Consider the following 18412-nt stretch of genomic DNA (forward strand, 5'->3'; position numbering starts at 1 on the left):
TAGTTGAAAAATTCAAACCAAATGAAAAAATAATCTATGCAAAAAGTAATGCTGGGATGTTTTCTAACTTATTTGGCAGAGAGGGTTCAGATAAATCAGAGTAACAAACTTAATATTTGCCTGTCTAGCAACAGCACCTCCCAACAATAAAATGAGTTTAAATTTTTGGCTAAGTGCCTAATAAATGAGTTGTTAGCTTTTGTACTTTAATGCACTGGCTGTTAAGTAAGCAAGTCAACACATCTCAAACAGAATTCAAATGTGTGCAGTAGGCTCCACTGCAAGTCAAACTCATGAATTGGTAAAAGCAGGAATTAAACATGCCTCAAAAACCAGCTCCTCACTTTCCCATTCATTCAACAATCTTTTCCAGTCCTATTATATTGAAGAACAATCCAATTATGGTACTTAAATCTCTGTGTACAGTTGCCAAAAATAAAATCCTTAGCAACACTTCCAATATACTCAGAAAGGCTTCTGCACTACACAAGATTTTGGTTTCTGATTTCCATGGTATTTCCAGGTGTGACATACTAGTGCTTCTCATTAGATATAACATAGGTTACCATCAAGACTTGTATGTTCCACATGCCACTGTCTAATTGCTGATTCTGAACATTTCTTTTATCATTACACCCAGCATCCACAGATCCAAGGTGAGTACTTAAACCCCAGGATGTACTTCAGGGGCAGGTGACATAAAGGTGCTCTTCTGAATCTAGACTTAAGTTTGCTGAAAGAATATGTTTTTAAACTTGGAGTGTATAAATAAGTACAATATTTACAGAAGAATCAGGTAAAACTTTTATGGCAAAATGGTTTCAATCATGTCTCCTTCCTCACTCTGTGATCTCCACAAGGCTCACTGATGCTCTACCACCAGCCAGGTTAGATCTAAAGAGTGGATACTGTGTTTCCTGGGTATTCAGACAAGCATACATCTACAAAAAGGTTTCCTCAAGTCTAAGTTGTCAAGGGAGCAAAAAAAAGGTGACTAAATTATAGAAACAAAACCCCAAAATCCAACACACATTTGCTTTTGTGCCTTGAGTCAGAATATCTGTTATGAGTGATGGGTTCTACAGCCTCTTTTACTGGGGCTTTACCACTCAGTCTTATGTTATCAATTAAGCATGGCTGGAACGTGCACACACATGGCTGTGAAGCTTTAGAAATCCTACAGAACTGTACAGCTTTTTGAAACAGGCCTCCTGTGGAAACTCACACACAACCATCCCCATGACCATTAAAACATACTGCATAGGATGTAACAGGCAGCAAACCAGTAGAGACTCAGAGAAGCCCATTGACTTTTGAATATGTCATCACTCCCTTTGGCATCCAATATGGAAAAAGTATGCAAGCAGCAATGGATGAATAGCTATTTGAACAGTCATTCACTCATCAGCATGCATTTGAAATGTGCTCCCAGCCTCCCTGCTATATTCCTGCAGTCCCAATTATGCAGACTACCCTACCCTGAAATTAAACTTTCCCAACTGTTACATCAATATTAAGATTCACATCTAGGAACGATATACCCAAAATGAAGCTAATTAGGTCAAATTAAAAAACAAGACTCGTTTCAGAATGATTTGGCTCATGTTTCAAAAGAAATGTCACTCAGAATATGCTTTGGATCAGTTTTTGTGGACCACACATGTGAAGAGTTCATTTAAGCCACATGTGCATTGCTGCATCAAGAAGAGACCAAAGAACTCCCTGATTTTTTCTTTTTTTTTTTTCTTTTACATTTAAATGCAAAGTCAGGTATTAAGAAATTACTTCCATTTTCCTTCTATGAACTCAGCTGCCAATACAGCAAAAAAAAAAAAGAGATCATAATTGAAAGGGCTTAGATTATAAGTCAAAAATTGGTCTGTCAAACCACTTCTTGAAGTCGGAAGTCTTCAGCTACAAACACAACACAACTGACATACAACTGCCTGATCTATCAAGTAAGTTGAAAATCAGAATTCATTTTATTGAGCCACAGATCTGCAGCAGGCATAAAGGTGACCAGGTGGTCAAACTTGTATGTTCCTTTTCTCATGATAGATCTGCCATTTGTCATCATTTTCTTCCCATTGCTACCAACAACGTAGAGGATGGGATACAAGAAGGAACTTGCTACTTCTCAGCACACATCCTTCTACACCCAAGAAATTTTCTCTTTTCCTCAGTTTGAGCCTTTCAATGCCTCAGGCCCTTGCTCACCAAGATGTGCTACACATAGTCTAAGTTTGAAGCTTCTTGTGGCAAGTTAAAAGATCTTTATCAAACATTAATTTTCTAAGTTAATTTCATGCCTCTGCTTTTACTGTATCTTCTTAATCCACTGAGTACAGGTGAATACTATTGAGTTCTTCCAACAAGCCATTCCTCACTTTTCAAATTTTCAAGAGAACTGTGTATTTACTTTGTTGGGGCTCCCTGCTGAACTACACAACAGGTTTTTCCAACTACCAAAGATACATTTGTTCAAAAGGATATCCTTGGGTCATAATAAAGGTACCATACCAGCACAGCAAGAATGGAATGAGAGGAGTCACTAAGTCATTACCTTCTTGGACTGGTGAACTGGGGTCAGGAAGCAATTATCTGGACTACCAGTCAGTAATCCCTCTGACCCATCTCCACTGGAATCTTTACAGAGCAGCAGCGAGCCTAACTAAGAAAGAGGAAGAAACAGCCATCCGAAAGAGCTGGCTGGCCAGGAGATAATTCATGTGGTTGTAAGGCTATTAGACTCCCAACAGGAGATGATGGATAGACAATTCCATTGTTCTTGGGCTTGAATGGGGAAGGGGAGAAGAGAGAAAAAGAATCCCTCCAGAAACTATACTTTCCTATTTGATCCTAGAACCACAGCTTTCTACAATAACTTGTCCCTCCTACTGCTGTTAATTTGTCTATTATTTTTTATGTCTTCTCTAAGCTACTGTGAGGTGTCAGTGCTTTTATCTTATAGAAACATTTCCAAGCAGGCTTGGACTCTTTTATACAAAAAGGCATACATGTAAAGAATAAAGGTTAGTTAAAATTCTTATAACTCAGGTTTTCTTTGTGACTCTATTGAGTCATTTATGTTTGAAAATGTGTGTGGATGCTTCTCACTGGAACGCTCTTTACACAAAGCAGAACAGACTCCATCACTCATAATAAGAGGTCACAACCTTAAAAGTGGTGCATAAAAGATAAAACCCTCTTCATCAATGGCTCAAGAGACAGTGCTGTCTTGGGGTCTGGCCAAAGGCCAGAGAATGAACTCCTGCAGGATCTGCACACTCTACATTCAAAGCACATTTCTTTGCCCATGACATCTCTGACCTAAGGAAAGCAGCAAGTGCATAAGAACAGGAGGGAAACACCCAAGCCAGTACACTGCACCACATAGTCTATGACTTCTTCCCACACCTTAAGCTCCTCTGGTTTTTAATTCAAATCCTTCCTTTCCAAAGTAGCTGAAGTATGGCTGTATGGATTTCATGGTGGAAACAGGCAATCCAACTGCATCACCTGCATCAGACCAGTCTAGGAGAGAGCAACAGCCATCAGCTTTCCCTTCCCCATCTCCCCAGCTTTTATTCACTGGCTCTTCTCTATTCTTTCTTGTCTGCTTTACACTTCTCCTCATGTTTCTTTACTCTCTGCTTCTCTTACTCATTCACTTTAGTACTATGTGAACTTCATGGCATCAGGCCCATTGCCTTTGCATGGGCCTAGAACAGGACGGAGCAAGGTTGTCTATCTGTACCAGTTACTGCTCTTTTGTGTAAAGCAATGCATGCCATTGATCTTCTGTCAGCCAACTGTTGTTGCTGATGGCACTTTACATGCTCAGCGTCCTCAGGCCAAGCAAGTTCCTCTGGCAATAAACACATTGGTAGGTGTTTCACGGCACGGCCTGATGCCTTCCCCAATGTGGTTAACAGCACACCGCTGCGCGCTACAGCAGGCCGCAGCCACCCTTCTTCATAGGCCTATTTATCCATGCAGTACCGACCAAGAGCACAGACACTCCACATACGACCAAGCTGCATCCTCCAGAAGGCCAAGTCACTGCAGTAAATCACTTCATCAAACAACCAGGACCACAGCAGGCTGTTCTGGACGCAGTGGGAAGCTCTGCTCCACGCTGCCATTTCTTGATGGCATATTTGCTCGGAGGCACTGTGGGACCCAATCGTGTCATTCTGGAGCAGAGTGGTTGTGAATACGGTGCAGAAACATCTCCAAAGCCTGTGAGAGTGCTCAAATTTGGCAGAGCTAGTGCTGAGTACAGCCAGGAAGCCTGATAGCACCCAGAGGGCTTCCAGGTGGAGTGTTTGCTTACTGCCCTCGGTAAAGTGGGGACTGGAACATGGAGTGGGGAAATGGTAATTGCCACAGTATGAGCCTCAAAGCTTCTTGGCAACGTGAAGAGGGAGAGGAGAGAACCTCAGTTCTTATTTTCAAGACATACCCAGAGCTTTAAAAACAAACCCAACTGATACATCTTTTCTCAGCTGATTATCAGTTCCAATAATGCCTATTTACTTTAAATGAATATATGCACATATCTTAACTGGCAGCCAACTTCACATCTTCCTTTTGAGTGATATTTCTGGTTCAAAGGGTATTCCCAAGCACACAAAAGGAAGTGAATTATTTTAAAATAGGAGGATTTATTTGCATACTTATAAATACATTAAACGACTGCTTTTCCTGATTTAAAGTTATACTTATACAGACACCACCATTACCATTTTATAAAGTAATTTGAATTGTTTGAATTCTGTAAACACCTCTTAAAATGGTAGAGGAATGATGATTATAGATCCTTAATTTTTTATTCAAGTTTAAAGATAGATGATGTCAAATGCCAGACAGCTGAGCTGGTCTGCATCAATTAAAAAAATATAAATTTCCAGGCAGCAAAAAAATACTTCTGAGGACATTTGGGGAAAAAAAAAATCCCTCTGAAGATTTCACCCTCCCTACTTCTGCATTCTGAGTGTCCCTCATGCAATTTTAATTTATGCAGTGATTGATATCCTGAGAGATGGAAGTTGTCTTATAGGCATGGAGATAAAGCAATCCCTAAGTGAGAACCAGTTTGGTCTCAGTAACACTATACTCGGCACTGCAGGTAAAATCAATTTCATTAACTTTGCTAGTTAGCATAAATATTAACTCTGCCAGTTAGAATAAATATAACCTGATTTAGGTACTAGTTTATCAGAGATTCAGACTCTCCTCCCCTGGTAATAATCCAACACAATTTAATACAGTTTTCCTGCATAAGGAAAATAATCTCTTCTCTTCATGTATTCCCTTTCAAAGCAAAAAGTGTTTGTGCCATCAAGTTTCTCCTGAACCAAAGGCCAGGTCATGTGAACGTTTTGGTCTTCAGCCTCCCAGCAAGGAGACACTGAGCACCATGAAATACGTTGGATTCTGGGGCTTTTCAAATGAGACTCTATTCCAGCTCACCAATGATTTGAAATAAACTAATCCTATAAAACCCTAAATCACTCCGGAAAAGTTCCTGAAATCCCATTTCTGTGGATATCAGTGCTGAGTCATGAGCTAGCTTGCCAAAGACAGACCATGCTCTTAGGACACCTTTTCAAGGCCTCTTGCCCTAGTCCTACTGCAGCCTAATTTGTTGGCTGTTCCTGAGATGCTTCCTGAGAACTCCAAGGTGCAAGGGACAGAAGAATCGCAAGGCTCTGCATCTTCTGGTGATACACAATGGAAAAAGCCTGCATGGTCTTTACAAAAATTGTCTGGAAATTACAAAGCATTTGTGTCTGGTATACTCCTTGTATTTTGAAAACATTTTCTGTACTAATTCAACCTAAGGCCTACACCACAGAGTATGATCCCAGTCCTTCACAAGCACAGCTATTCTGTGTGGGAGGCTGAAAGCACTCAATTTTTGTCTAAGACCACCAGCTCTTACCTTCTCTATTCCTTGCATGATGCACTCCACACTCAATGCAAAACTCCCTGAAGATCCTTTCCTATGGAATGGGAGAGCTGGGGCCCAGCTGCAGGCATAACACAGGAGTATTTGTGCTCGGAGTAGAAACTGTGCCTTTTGGAAACAAAGCACGTCACTGCTTCAACTAACCCTACCAAAATGAGCTTCACAGAGTCCTGCCCCAAGGAGGGAAGGCAAGGGAGAATAAAGGCAGATGCCAACAATCAATCTCCTCACTCAATGAGCTACCAAAAAAGTCCTTTGAGATGGCAGCAATAAGGGCAAAGTCAGGCTTCCCACAGATCAGAATAGATGTGTGCATATATCCTTGTGCGTGGATATTTAAAATAAATCTCTTCCTTTTATGCTCTTTGTTCAACTACATTATCAAAAAGAGGTTTTAAATACAAGCTTATGGGACTACTAAAGAGGTGAATTTATGAATGTATTCCTAACAAAACACACTCTGGAAAGCTTTAATCTATGAATTGTGACAACCTTGGACAAAATGGATTTTTAATAGAATATAATGTAAACTGCCTGAAACATTGCGATAAGGAAATTTTTTAAGTAATGCACAGAAAAGGCATGATGCACTCTGCATGAAAGGAGGAAAGGTCTTAATTTAAAGCATTTTAATGAACACTCAATTTGCGTAGGGAAATGTGAGAAATGGAGATGAAAACCTCCCGATAATGATAACGCTGCAGAGGGGAGAAGGAGAAAGATTAGAAAAGTAAGCAAATTTGAAAAGGCTCCAGCCGATAACGCTGGCTAAAAGGAATGCAGGCTGGATTAGGAGCATGTCACAGTGCAAAGCCACTCTTCTCCTTGCAGGCAGCGTCTGTAGCTCTTATCAGAGTTGCACACTGGGGAAGAAAGATCAACCCAAGTGCAAAGCAGTGGAGAACAGGCCCCTTGCTGAGCTAAGGGCAACGAGGAGAGTCAAAGATTTCAGTGAACACAGTTGTGACTTGGGGCAGTTTCTTGCTTTTGCTGAACCTCCCAGAGGTGTGCCAGCTTGCAGGGCTGCTGAGGCTTTCTGCCCTCTCTCAGAGCCCATGAGGGGTTGCAAAACCATAGCAATGTTGGCCATCTCTTCCTCAGAGAACACTGTCTGGGCTCAGAGCCTCAGCCAGCTCTCTACCAGCGTAATGCCAGGCAAGTCGGGAGAACTGAAATTACTTCCAACAGAGGAAAAAAAAACTGTCTCCCCTGAGGTAGATACGCTTCTGTTTACTAATAGCTTCTGCTCTGCAATGAAAGAGATTGATCCTGTAGTCTTGCTCATACATAAATTGCCTTTAATGAAGCTCCTTGAATTACTAAAAGGAGGAACAGATGAATCAGGTCTAGTGACAGTTTTGCCACATTGACCTTAACAGAAGCAAGTTCAGGTTTCTGCTGATTTAAATAAACCCCCACATAAACACTTAACCCTCCTCAAAAGAAACACAAGGGCCACCATTATGACCAAAAAGGCAAATTAAAGGAAAGATCAAAGTTAAATATTTACTCTAAGCACTACAATATTTGCAAATCTGGAAATGATCTTTCAGCAGTTTCTATTTGCATACTTTAATTAATCCAAAAATATTAAACTAATCTCACAAAGGAAAGGGTCAAAGTATTAATTAACTTGAGATTCGTTGCTTTTGTGCAATTTAACAGTTCAACACAAAGCAAAAAATCAGTTTTAATAAAAACTAAGTTACTGTGACAGGTATAATTTCATGGATTACTGAAACCACATACAAGGCAATAAGTTGCAGTGTTCATCCTATTTTTTCCTCTAACTTTAAAAATAGTTGTCTCATTTCAATAGAGAGATTCCTCTGTCACACCAAATGATGTTAGGTTTTCCTTTAACCTCAGCATTTCACTTTCAAACCAACAGCTTTCCACCTTGCTCTGAATAGAACAGGGGTCACAGTTGTTATAGGCAAAAAACCAAACTGCAGTGTTAGCAGAGAGCAGATACTGCACAACCACCCAGATCAGCTGCCTGAGCTAATCCAGGCTGAGATTTCACTGCTGGAGCCATCACGTGTCATCGCTCCAGAACAGGCACAAAGGTTCCCCTCTGAGCTAGCATCTCCATGGCTGAGATCTCACCTCACCAAAGGGACTCACCAGCTTTTTTAAAAGCTTCTGGAGGATGTGGGAAATCTTGCCAAAAGACAAAGGATGTGTTACCAAGTCCAGCTGCCAGAGTTCTGCTTTATCAGTACCGCAGCCCATGAAACCCCAGCAAAACAATGATGGAGGGTGGCTAGAATTTCCTACCTCACCACCTCAGAACTGGGATTTAAACAAACATGCTTAGGCAACAGGAGGGGGACTCTCTCTCAAACCTTTTCTCTTTCTTATTAAATGTGGAGGAAGTGCACGAAAGAGGTAATGAACTGAAAGGTTTGCCTGGCATTTCATGACAGAAAGCTCTGTAGCACTTGACTTAACCAGAGTCACTGAGCAGGGAATCACCTCCCCTCACTTCACCGCTTACAATGCAAATGTCTCTGTCCTACTCAGTCGCCTCCACTCTTCATCTTTACTGGAGAGAAACAGGCACTTTTCACTCCTTGTTCAGCAGGCCTGTTTTACACATCCAAGAGGACTCTCACCTTAGCAGTGCCTATCTATCCTTGCTATTAAAAAGCAGACTCACCTTAAATAGCTTTCACCTCAACACTTGTTGGGTGCGGAGAGCTTGATGGGATTTGTTTGTTCCCATACACAGCTTCAGAAACTAAACAGAGTAGAAACTCTGCACTTCAAACTTCTGGCAAGGATCTTCCCAGGTCTAAACAATTACTAACAATCATTTTTCTCCCTTACAGGAGCTTTCAGAAAAAGATGGATGCAAAAGACTCCTCAAATAAGAATTCTGACATAAAGTTTTGCAATTTCCTAATTACGATACCATTTCAAGCTAAATTTATGCACAGTGTTCTTTAAGTGTAGGGTAACTGTATGATAATGGAGAGAAATTGCTTGTATTGTAAAATACATAATTCTGACTAACAATGTAAATTTCTCATTACCTTTGATATAGCTTGTGGGAGCATTTCCATAACAAGCGTACACAGCATTCAGGAGAGAGTTCATACAGGCTCATAGGTGTTTTGCAGCAATAATGAAGAACACTTAATAGCTATTACTTTCATAGCTTTTCAAATAAAAAAGACAGCATTGTCCTACACTACTTTCAATTTTTCTTCATATTTCTCTAGTTTAATCCATTTCTTTCCGTTGGCTTTTTGGCAACAGGAATTCTCTTGCTGCCCTGAAGGTGTACGAAAAGCAAATGTGAGCCAGGACTAGTTGGCTGCCTCCAGTTTAATTAGATAATCTACTTCTAAAGCTCAGAAGTAAAACAAAAGGGAAAAAACCTCTCATCAGATCACCTACAGCTTTTCCAAGGAGGCTGAGAAGGAAAAAATACTGCTATTAAAAGAGTGATATGACTCTAAGGAAGCTATTAGTATGTGTCTCAGCATTTTAGCCAGGGTTAATCACCAAAGCACTTGGCAGCTTACCTGCTCTCTGCGTTTGGGTCGTTGTGCATACATGTGATGGTGGCCATGGTCCTTGCACTGTCCGTCTCTTCTTGAACCCCCCACTGGTCTGCATCACTGACCCTGATGTCCATGATCTTCACGCCTGGAGCTGTCCGAATTCTGTGGGGAAACAACAGGGATGGCTTTAGTTACAGATCTCCTACAAATAAATCCAGAGAGGTAAACAAGGAAGATGAAAGGATATATCCCCTCTTCCATTAGTAACAGACTGATACATTGCAACTGTAAGTCACTCGGCTTGAAAAATATAAAACAGGTCCAATCATTTTAAAGAGATGAAGTATGAGTTTCATTATGTGCAAAGCCAGTTAATTTTCAGCTTGAACAATGTGGTGAGAATAAGAATGCTTTCTGCTTCTGTGGCACCAGTTTGATATAAATGAAACAGATGTGACTGAGCATAAGTTGATTTAATTTGTTGTGTCTGTCCTGCAGTTTAAGGGGGAGAATCAGAGCACTGGGATATAAAATACATCCTCTTTCTTGCAAACCTTTGGGAGCAAGGTGCCTCTTAATATTAGGGCAATCTGCATGGAAAAAAAAATGTGTTTCACTTCTCAAATGCAGGAAGGAAAGAGAAGGAATACGTAGATCCTGAACTGAGGGATGAAAAGATTTATACCATTGTACTGGGATTTATCCAACTGGGCATGTCAAACTCTTGCTGCTGAAAACAGTATGATGTTGACATGGAAAACCTTCATTCCATAGGCACGGCTAGAGTCTGAAAGCAGTTCAGTAGTTGGTAAATGTCACCATTTTTGGGCTTAAAAAATTTTGCAGGAACAAAAAAAAAAAAAATCCCTGCTCCAGTGAGGCTCAGTGTGAGGAACAGATTGCCAAGGAATGGGAAACAAACTGCTTTTAATAGCAGGGACTTCACTTGTGCAGCTTGACTCCTGAAACAAGGCTGGGATTTCAACAGGAGTGCTGCAAATATGCCTGGAGAACAATTAGGCAGAAAGCAACTGCTGTAGCGCCACATTCGCCACTACTGTGACTTAATTAATTAAAAGCAGAGCCAAGAGGGACCTCTTAGTTGTATGGTGGAATGAAACAGCACTGCAGAGACTTGAAGTGTTACTTAACAGTGAATTGTGATGGATTTGCCCCAATGCCTCGTGGCCAGTTGGTGCTCACGTTACTCTAAGAATTTCCTTTAAGTTCTGGCTGAGTTCATGGGTTTGGATCAAAGTAACTTCAACACTCCATGGGTGGCCTCTTCCTCTGAGAAGGAATTAATTCATCCTGCTTTTATGATATCCTTATTTCTGCCTGTAGGGCTTTACTGACTTGATGGGCCAAATTCATGCCTGGCATAACCAATCTGATGAAAAATGTTTTCTGTAAGGAGAGAATTTTTTCTTTATATTTTTCTAATTGTCTCCTTTGTGTTTCTCCACAGACATTCCTATCTCGAAACAACACGCCTCAAAGCTTACGTGCCCCTTTCCTATCATCTCCTCTTCTTCTGTCAGAGGAACATTCATTTATTCTGTAGTAATTATACCAGACCAAATCATTCCTGCAAGACACCTACATGGCTTCATTTCAGACTGACTTGTAATTTACATGAGACAGAGAATTAGGCCTTCAGCAGCACATCTAATTCTCTATTTTTTTGGTTAGACTTAGTCAACCTCTCTTGAAAAAAAATCCTTAAGGCCTGACCAAAAAAAGAGAGGGGAGGAGGACAACACACACCTTTTTGAAAAGTTTCTCTTTTTCCTAGAAAAACTTTTTTTTTATCAAATTTGCCCCCTCACCAACCTCTCAACTTCCCATGTTCTTTCTTGACATGTCTGGAAACCTCAAGTCCACATTCCTCCCACTTCAAAGCCCTGGTTAATTAAAGGTTAATTGAAGGACAGAAGATGCTGGGTGTGGCAGGACAGCTGGATTCATCAGCCTTTTTCCATCTATCAGGAGCTTGTTATGTCCTCCTACACAGCTTTTACACTACAGATATCTTCACTCTGCAGCATTTACTTCATTCTACTCTGATCCAAATCTAGGCTGGTGGTTTACCCCAACGAGGATGAAAAATAACGTGGCACAATTCCCTGCCAAACCTGAGCTGGCTTTAACCACACAGGATCCCCTCAGCAGGGAAGCTGAAGCTGCTGCTCCTCTTTACCTCCACCAGTGGTCCCCACGCAGCGTAGGGGTAAGGACGCAAGAACCCCAAAAGGCTGGCACCCCTCTTGGGCCATGTCTACCTCCCTCAGCCCAGGAGCTTTGCTGTTTCTTGTCTCATGTCTGAATGCAGCCAGGAGATGCTTTTGGCCTGTCTGGACAGCAGATGAGACTCTCCCAATGCCTGTCCTGTTAGCTCACCACTTGATTTCTCCTTCAGGGCACTGTCCCTTAACAGGAGGCCTTCTGTTTTTTGGCAAGGCTGTCTTGTTGACTGTGCCTACAGCTTTTGCTTGCTGCATATCCACTGTCTTGCTGGGTTAGCATCAAGTGAGCATCACATACTCTGCTCCCCAGCTACATTCTCCAAAAAAGTCTTAGAACGCTGCATTTTAGGAAAATTTCCAGTCTAATCCCCTGCAATGCATCTGCTCTGGTGGGCTGAGACAAGATGTCATTTTGCATTTTTGGATATCAGTGGAGCCAGGAAGGTTGAAAGAAGGAAGAAACTGAATTCAGCTTCTCGCTTAGGAAAAGTCAAGAAATTCAAATGAAACCAGCCTACATATGGGAGGTTTGAGCCTACTACTCTTCAGATAAGTGATTCATATCTTTAAACCTGCCCCCAAACTCCACAGGCACAAAAATTGTTGTAAGTATTGGGGCCTGAGGCTTTGAAAAGCAGTCAGAAACTCCTACCAGAGCATTTCTTAACTGGAGAAAGGAGGGTGAATGGCTAGTGTGTGAGCCCAGGTGCTGGGTTTATTGCCCTGCTCTGTGCCAGGCTTCAATTAGAAGCTTGGGTGGATCATTTTGTTTTCTTATACCTCCCTTCCCCACATACAAAATACTGGGAGCTCCAAGGGAGCTGTAAGGATAAATAGAATTGCTTGAGAAAAAGCTGATGTCCTTTAAATTTAAATAAAAAATCTGCCATCTCAGGGCTTGAAAACATGGAAATTACCTACTGAAGTGTTTCAGAGAAGTACAGCCCAAGAAGTAACTCTCAGCACTGCTATGGCTTAATTCCTTTTCCATAAAGATAATGGGGAGGGGGAAAAAGAAGAGGGGTGAGGGGGTAAAAAGGAATAAAACATGAGCTCCAATTGGAAATTTGGCAAAACTGACATCTCATTTCCATGAAATACTTGCTTTCTCAAAAGCAGAATTTTCAGATGGGAAACTATCCTGTTAAAAAGCACCTGCCCACCTTGAAAACATTACAACTTCTGTGGCATTTTGGTACCTCAGTTACCAGAGATGTAAACGAGCCAAGAGGAATACTGAATGAGCTCACCAGAAGTTAGCCTGCAACAGGGCCCCCACGTTACATCCTGTACCCACAGCCTGTATCACACATGAGATCATCACCATGCCTTCGTGATGCTCTCCTCCTTAGGGGTGGAGCAGGTCCTACAGGAATGTGACTTCCTCAGCTTCCTCAAGCACCCTGTTTCGTGACACTTAAGAGGAGATAGCTGGGAGTGGGGGTGAAGTGTCAAAGCTGTTCAGCACAGGGAATCAATGAGACAACAGCTTCATGTGTGGATTTAGCCCTCTTCTCCAGCTAGAAATGCAGAAGAGAGGAAGCTGCTTTCAATTTAAACTGCAGAATGCATTTGGTATCCCTGGCAGTGTTTTCTTCCCTGAACAGTGCATCTTCCATTTACTGGGGAGTATAAAGATGGAAAAGTGATGGACTGAATGGAGCAGGCACAAGCAGAAGCATCCCCAGACCTGCCAATTTGGAACGACCAGGAACTACACTGAAATGCAATCCCAGCCTTAAGGGAGCCAATGGGATCCTGGGGGGCATCAAGAGGAGTGTGGCCAGCAGGTCACAGGAGAGGATCCTCCCCTTCTACTCTGCCCTGGTCAGGCCCCACCTGGAATATTGTGTCCAGTTCTGGGCTCCCTGGGATAAAACAGACAGGGATGTCCTGGAGAGAGTCCAGAGGAGGCTACAAAGATGATGAAGGGCCTGGAGCATCTCCCCTGTGAGGAAAGGCTGAGGGAGCTGGGGCTGTTCAGCCTGGAGAAGACTAAGGGGGGACCTTATTAATGTTTATAAATATCTTAAGTATGGGATGCAGGGGGAATGGCCAGCCCCTTTTCAGTGTCTGTGGAGACAGGACAGGGGGCAATGGCTGCAAGTTGGAGCACAGGAAGTTCCACAGCAACATGGGGAAGAACTTTTCCCCAGTGAGGGTGAGGGAGCCCTGGGACAGGCTGCCCAGGGGGTGTGGAGTCTCCATCTCTGGAGATATTCCAGACCCATCTGGATGCCGACCTCTGCAATATGAACTGGGGAGCTGCTCTAGCAGGGGGGTTGGACCCAATGAGCTCTTGGGGTCCCTTCCAACCCCTGTGATTCTGTGATTCTATGAAATGTATGCGACCCCACAAACACAGAATAACAGAGAAGGGGTTTGGGGTGCCTAACAGAAGGAAAGGAGAAGGTACAATAATCACCAAGGCTGGAAAGTAACTTTAGGGCTGCAAGAGGGATTTAAAGAGTGGAGCCCTTAGTGGAAGTGGTGCAGGGACTTCCACTGCCTCTGGGTCAATTAACAGCAAAATCTGAAAGGTAAATGCTTTCTTGCAACACACCCCCAGCAACACTCCCGGCAGCAGTAATTGGGAAGTAAAATCTTGGCAAAAGGAACTTTAAAATAGAAACAGAAGGAAAAGATATTTAGGAAATAAACCAGGAATGTGCTCACAGCAGATGGAAAATGCTCAAAATGATGAGGAAAAAAAAAGACTTTTTCAGAGCTATTTTAGAAAGCCTCTTATCTCCCCCCACCCCACTATGGGGGAAAACATGATCTGAGCTAAATTCCCTCTCAATGACGTACTAATAATAACGGTTATGATAATAAATTTAATTTGTCATTTCCAACCGTTTCTGTAGCTGGCCCTTCAACATGCATTTTTAGCCCAATTAAAAATAAAATCATTATCCTTCCCCTACAGGAAATCCAAGCTGTAGGCCAGTTTAGTTAACTTGCCTAAAATTATACTGTCTCTGCAGAGCCAGAATGAGGGTCGATACATCCTGATTCACAGGCTCCCACTGCAGCCAGACGCTCCCCCACCCATCTTCAAGACCAAACCAGAGCAGAGCTCAGTAATTCTGGGCCCTCACAGAGCATTTTACATATTTGAAGAATTGCACAAACAGCAAGTAATTAGTTCTGAACGAGGTCCCTGGGGAGTTCCTAGTTAAAATACATGTGTTTTAAGTTACATTAAGCCAAGTACTACAAATTGAAATAATCACTGAATTCAGACATAACATCTGGGGACTCGTGGGGTGTGGGTGAGATGGGCAGCACTTCTGTAGAGGAAGGAATAGAAGCATCACTGTATAGGGGGAGGAAGGAAGTGGAGTTTGCTGGGAGATAGAAGGAGAAGAGGGTGCATGATTCATCGCTGCCACATCCAGGTGCATTTCATGGCATCTGGGAGGGAGGCACAGTCTGGAGTTCACTGGTGTGAGTATATGAAAGCAAAATGTTATAGCAGATGGAGGACTGAAGTGGGAACAGACATCCCCAAGAAAGGCACCATCCCTCTCTTTACCATCTTCCTAAACCTCCTGGCCAAACCTCTCTACAAATAAACCACAAATACAAGGAAAATGAGGTGAAGCAAAGTCACCCTGATAACACATGACAGCACCAGAAATTAAGCATAGAGCTGCCAAGGAATATTTTGATATCTCCACCATAAACCCATCCCAATTCTCCTGCTCCAGACCCCCAAGACCAGAAAGTGTCCCCTGCAATGGCCGTGCAAGACCAGCCTGGGGGCAAACACAGTGTCTGCCACTGTGGGTTTGCAGATGAGAATGTCACACCTAATAGAGATCATCTTGCACACCCTCATCTTTCATGGAAATCAGATTTACATCTCAGGGGATCAGGCCCTAAATTTTCACAAGCTAAATAAGTGTTTATTTTCTAAAGTATTGTTCTAAGAACTTTAATTCTTTGTTCTTTCATATTTTAAAAGACTTGTCATAGTTTTAGGTTCAAATTACTTAACCATCAAATTCTCCTTAAAATAGCAACACCAGGCCAGCTGTGTTTGTTTCCACGATTCCATAGCAATGTCACTATGAGTAAAGCTATCTCTGGAAGTATGTAAAATACACATCTAAACACACAAAGAACCTTCAGAGATCCAAGCTCTCTCCAAAAGGTCACAAGTGTAGAAGGACAAACAATATACGTTGCTTCACTGCAAAGTAAAACAGCCCACAGAGCCCTGTGGAGAGATGTAGGTAGATGACAGGCAGAGACAGAGGGCAATGGCCACACATCAAACAAGGAAGCCCCAAGAAAAAGCGTTGGAGAAATGGTACTGGTGGGTAAGAAACTCAACAAGGCCCTGGTGTCAATCCAGTGGCTTTGAAACAAAGTGGGAACTCATGGTGGGACAAAAAAACCCCATGTTTGCCCTTGCCTGGATAAAGACAGTTCAATACTTAGGGGCAGCAGCTTGAGATTTGACCTCTGTATTTCATCCATGCTAAAAACCACCCCAGTGACCACCCCTCCATTGCAAGTCCAATGTATAATTGGCCCAAATTTGTTTCCAAAGCAAGACATGGATCTACTGTGCTCTGCCTGCCTTGGCCCCATTCCTCCCCCAAAACACCTCCCTGTTGCAGGGCCAAAGCTTCCTCAGCCACCGCTCCCCCCTTTCTGCATCGCGTGTCCTCAGCGCTCTCTCACCTTTACACCACCTCAGGAAATTTGTCTTTCTCTCCCTCCAGTATACCTCAATTTCTCTCTGCATCTGTTATTTTTATCTAACCTTTTGTAGCTGTCTCATTTAACCCCGTCAAGCATTCGGGGATGTGGTTTCTATGAAAGCAGTTATTACTGTCATACAGCAGAGTATCTCTATCCAACTCCAGCTCCAGGATGAAAGTCAATGGCAAAGCACTGGGTAGGACAAAGCAGACAGAACAGGGACAGTGATCAGCACAGGGCAAGGCAGGAGAAAAGTTGCTCAACAGACATGGAAAAAGCCCAACAACACAGAGAAGAGCAAACCTTTTCAAACCCTGGAAAGGGTCAATGTTAAATATTTAGAATGATATTACCACTCTTCCACCCAAAAAGGTGAAGCTATCAACCTCGGGGTTTTTTTCAGCCCACCAAATGTTTCAAAATATGCTAAACATCAAGCTCACTAGCATATTGGATTTTGAATAATGAAAAGAGTAAACAGGATTTTAATTTGGATTCTGACAGTAAAGCACTTTCCATGTGATAAATTAACTATTAGAGAAGACAAATTAACACAACCTACCCTTGAGTATGATGGCTTATGATTTTGAGGAACCTTTTGCAGATGCATGATCAAAATAAAGCAGGCTGAAAAACAGGAGCTGGAGATGGAGGGGGGAGTATTTTATCAAAACCCCTCCCTTTTTTTCCCATCAAACTGTAAGTGTAACCTCTCTTAAAAAGTGCAGCAGATTTTCTCAAGAACCCCCCCATTATTTCCTAAAAATGTCTAGGCATTTTAGGAGAAATCCTCAGCCAGTCTAAATCACCAGAGATCGGTGGATTTTATAGTGATTCTCTACTACTGAAAATTAAATTTCACAGCTGTGAGGCAAGGTCAGAAAAGGAGGTGTAACCTCTGATGAGTATTTTTGGAAGGGGTAGGTGTCTCAGAAACATCTTCTAGATATAAGACTGTGCTTGTGAAACCAGCAAAGAGTATGTGATTGTCTCCTAAGCAGTCTAACATCATGTTGCATTTCCAGACCCAATGGAAAATTCTCCATTTTACCAATTTTTTTAAAAAGAAAGAAGACCTTTTAAGATTCCATCTTCACACTTCAGCAGAAGCTCAGTTTTTCAATCTGCTCTCTCCATCACTCAGGTAAGCAGAGACAGCTTAAAAACCCAGACATCCTAATTAGCTTGAAATTAAAGCTATTAACTTTTATTCTTATTTATTCCTGTCCCTGTTTATATGGGTTTCCAATACTGCTATGGAAACCTGAGAGGTTCTGAAGTCTTTATGTAATAGGAGATGAAAACACCATCTCCCACAGTGAACACGGTTTTCTTTGTAATATGTCAACAGTGGAATTTTGTCCCTCTGAAAGAAAAAGGGTTGCCAGGCACTGGGGCAGGAGACACCAGGTCCAATTCTATCGACTCAAGACATTTTATTAACCATTTAACTGTCTAGGCAACTTCAAAGTGGGAATAAGGATGTTTGTTCACATTCTCTTGGAAATTCATCCAAGGAGAAAAACCCCAACTATTTCTATAGAGACACTGTGCATTTGTAGACTTAAAATATTGTGCAAAATAGCGTATTTCAGTGAACTTCTGTAATTTCCCAGTAGGTGTTTAAAACTGTGGGTCAAAGAGTTCTGTAGCAATTGACATTTTCTTAATAAAACTCAAAGCCAAAGTGGATTTGCATCCACCTGAAAACACCATTGTGCCTCTGACACGCAAATAACTTTGATTACAGTACAAGTTAATGTGGCTCTAGATGGTGCTGAAAGGTTCTCCTTCACACCAGGAGAACAGGTCAGATGTTTGGGTTGCTGACCCCTATCTCCCACTAGACACTCATGCTACACCAGCACAAGGAAGCAGATTAGGTCCTCTGACCTCTGTGTGCCCAGGGAGCAGGAAACAAAAACCCAATTCCTAACCCTGGCTTGAAACTTTACACTTTCAAA

General features: G+C 42.1%; 1 protein-coding gene across 1 annotated transcript in view; it reads right to left on the reverse strand.

Moving 5' to 3' along the window:
- The window catches only part of TMEM132B (transmembrane protein 132B), a gene marked incomplete at both ends in the record, with an annotated part of 250288 nt that overhangs the window by 130242 nt on the left and 101634 nt on the right, over positions 1-18412 (reverse strand). Inside the window, one exon of the mRNA XM_084272218.1 lies at positions 9508-9648. Within this exon, the coding sequence (XP_084128344.1) occupies positions 9508-9648 (141 nt within the window). The remainder of the gene's footprint in view (positions 1-9507; positions 9649-18412) is intronic.

Source organism: Gallinula chloropus (genome assembly GCF_964237585.1).
Source record: "Gallinula chloropus genome assembly, chromosome: 17".
In the NCBI taxonomy this organism is placed as follows: Eukaryota; Metazoa; Chordata; class Aves; order Gruiformes; family Rallidae; genus Gallinula; species Gallinula chloropus.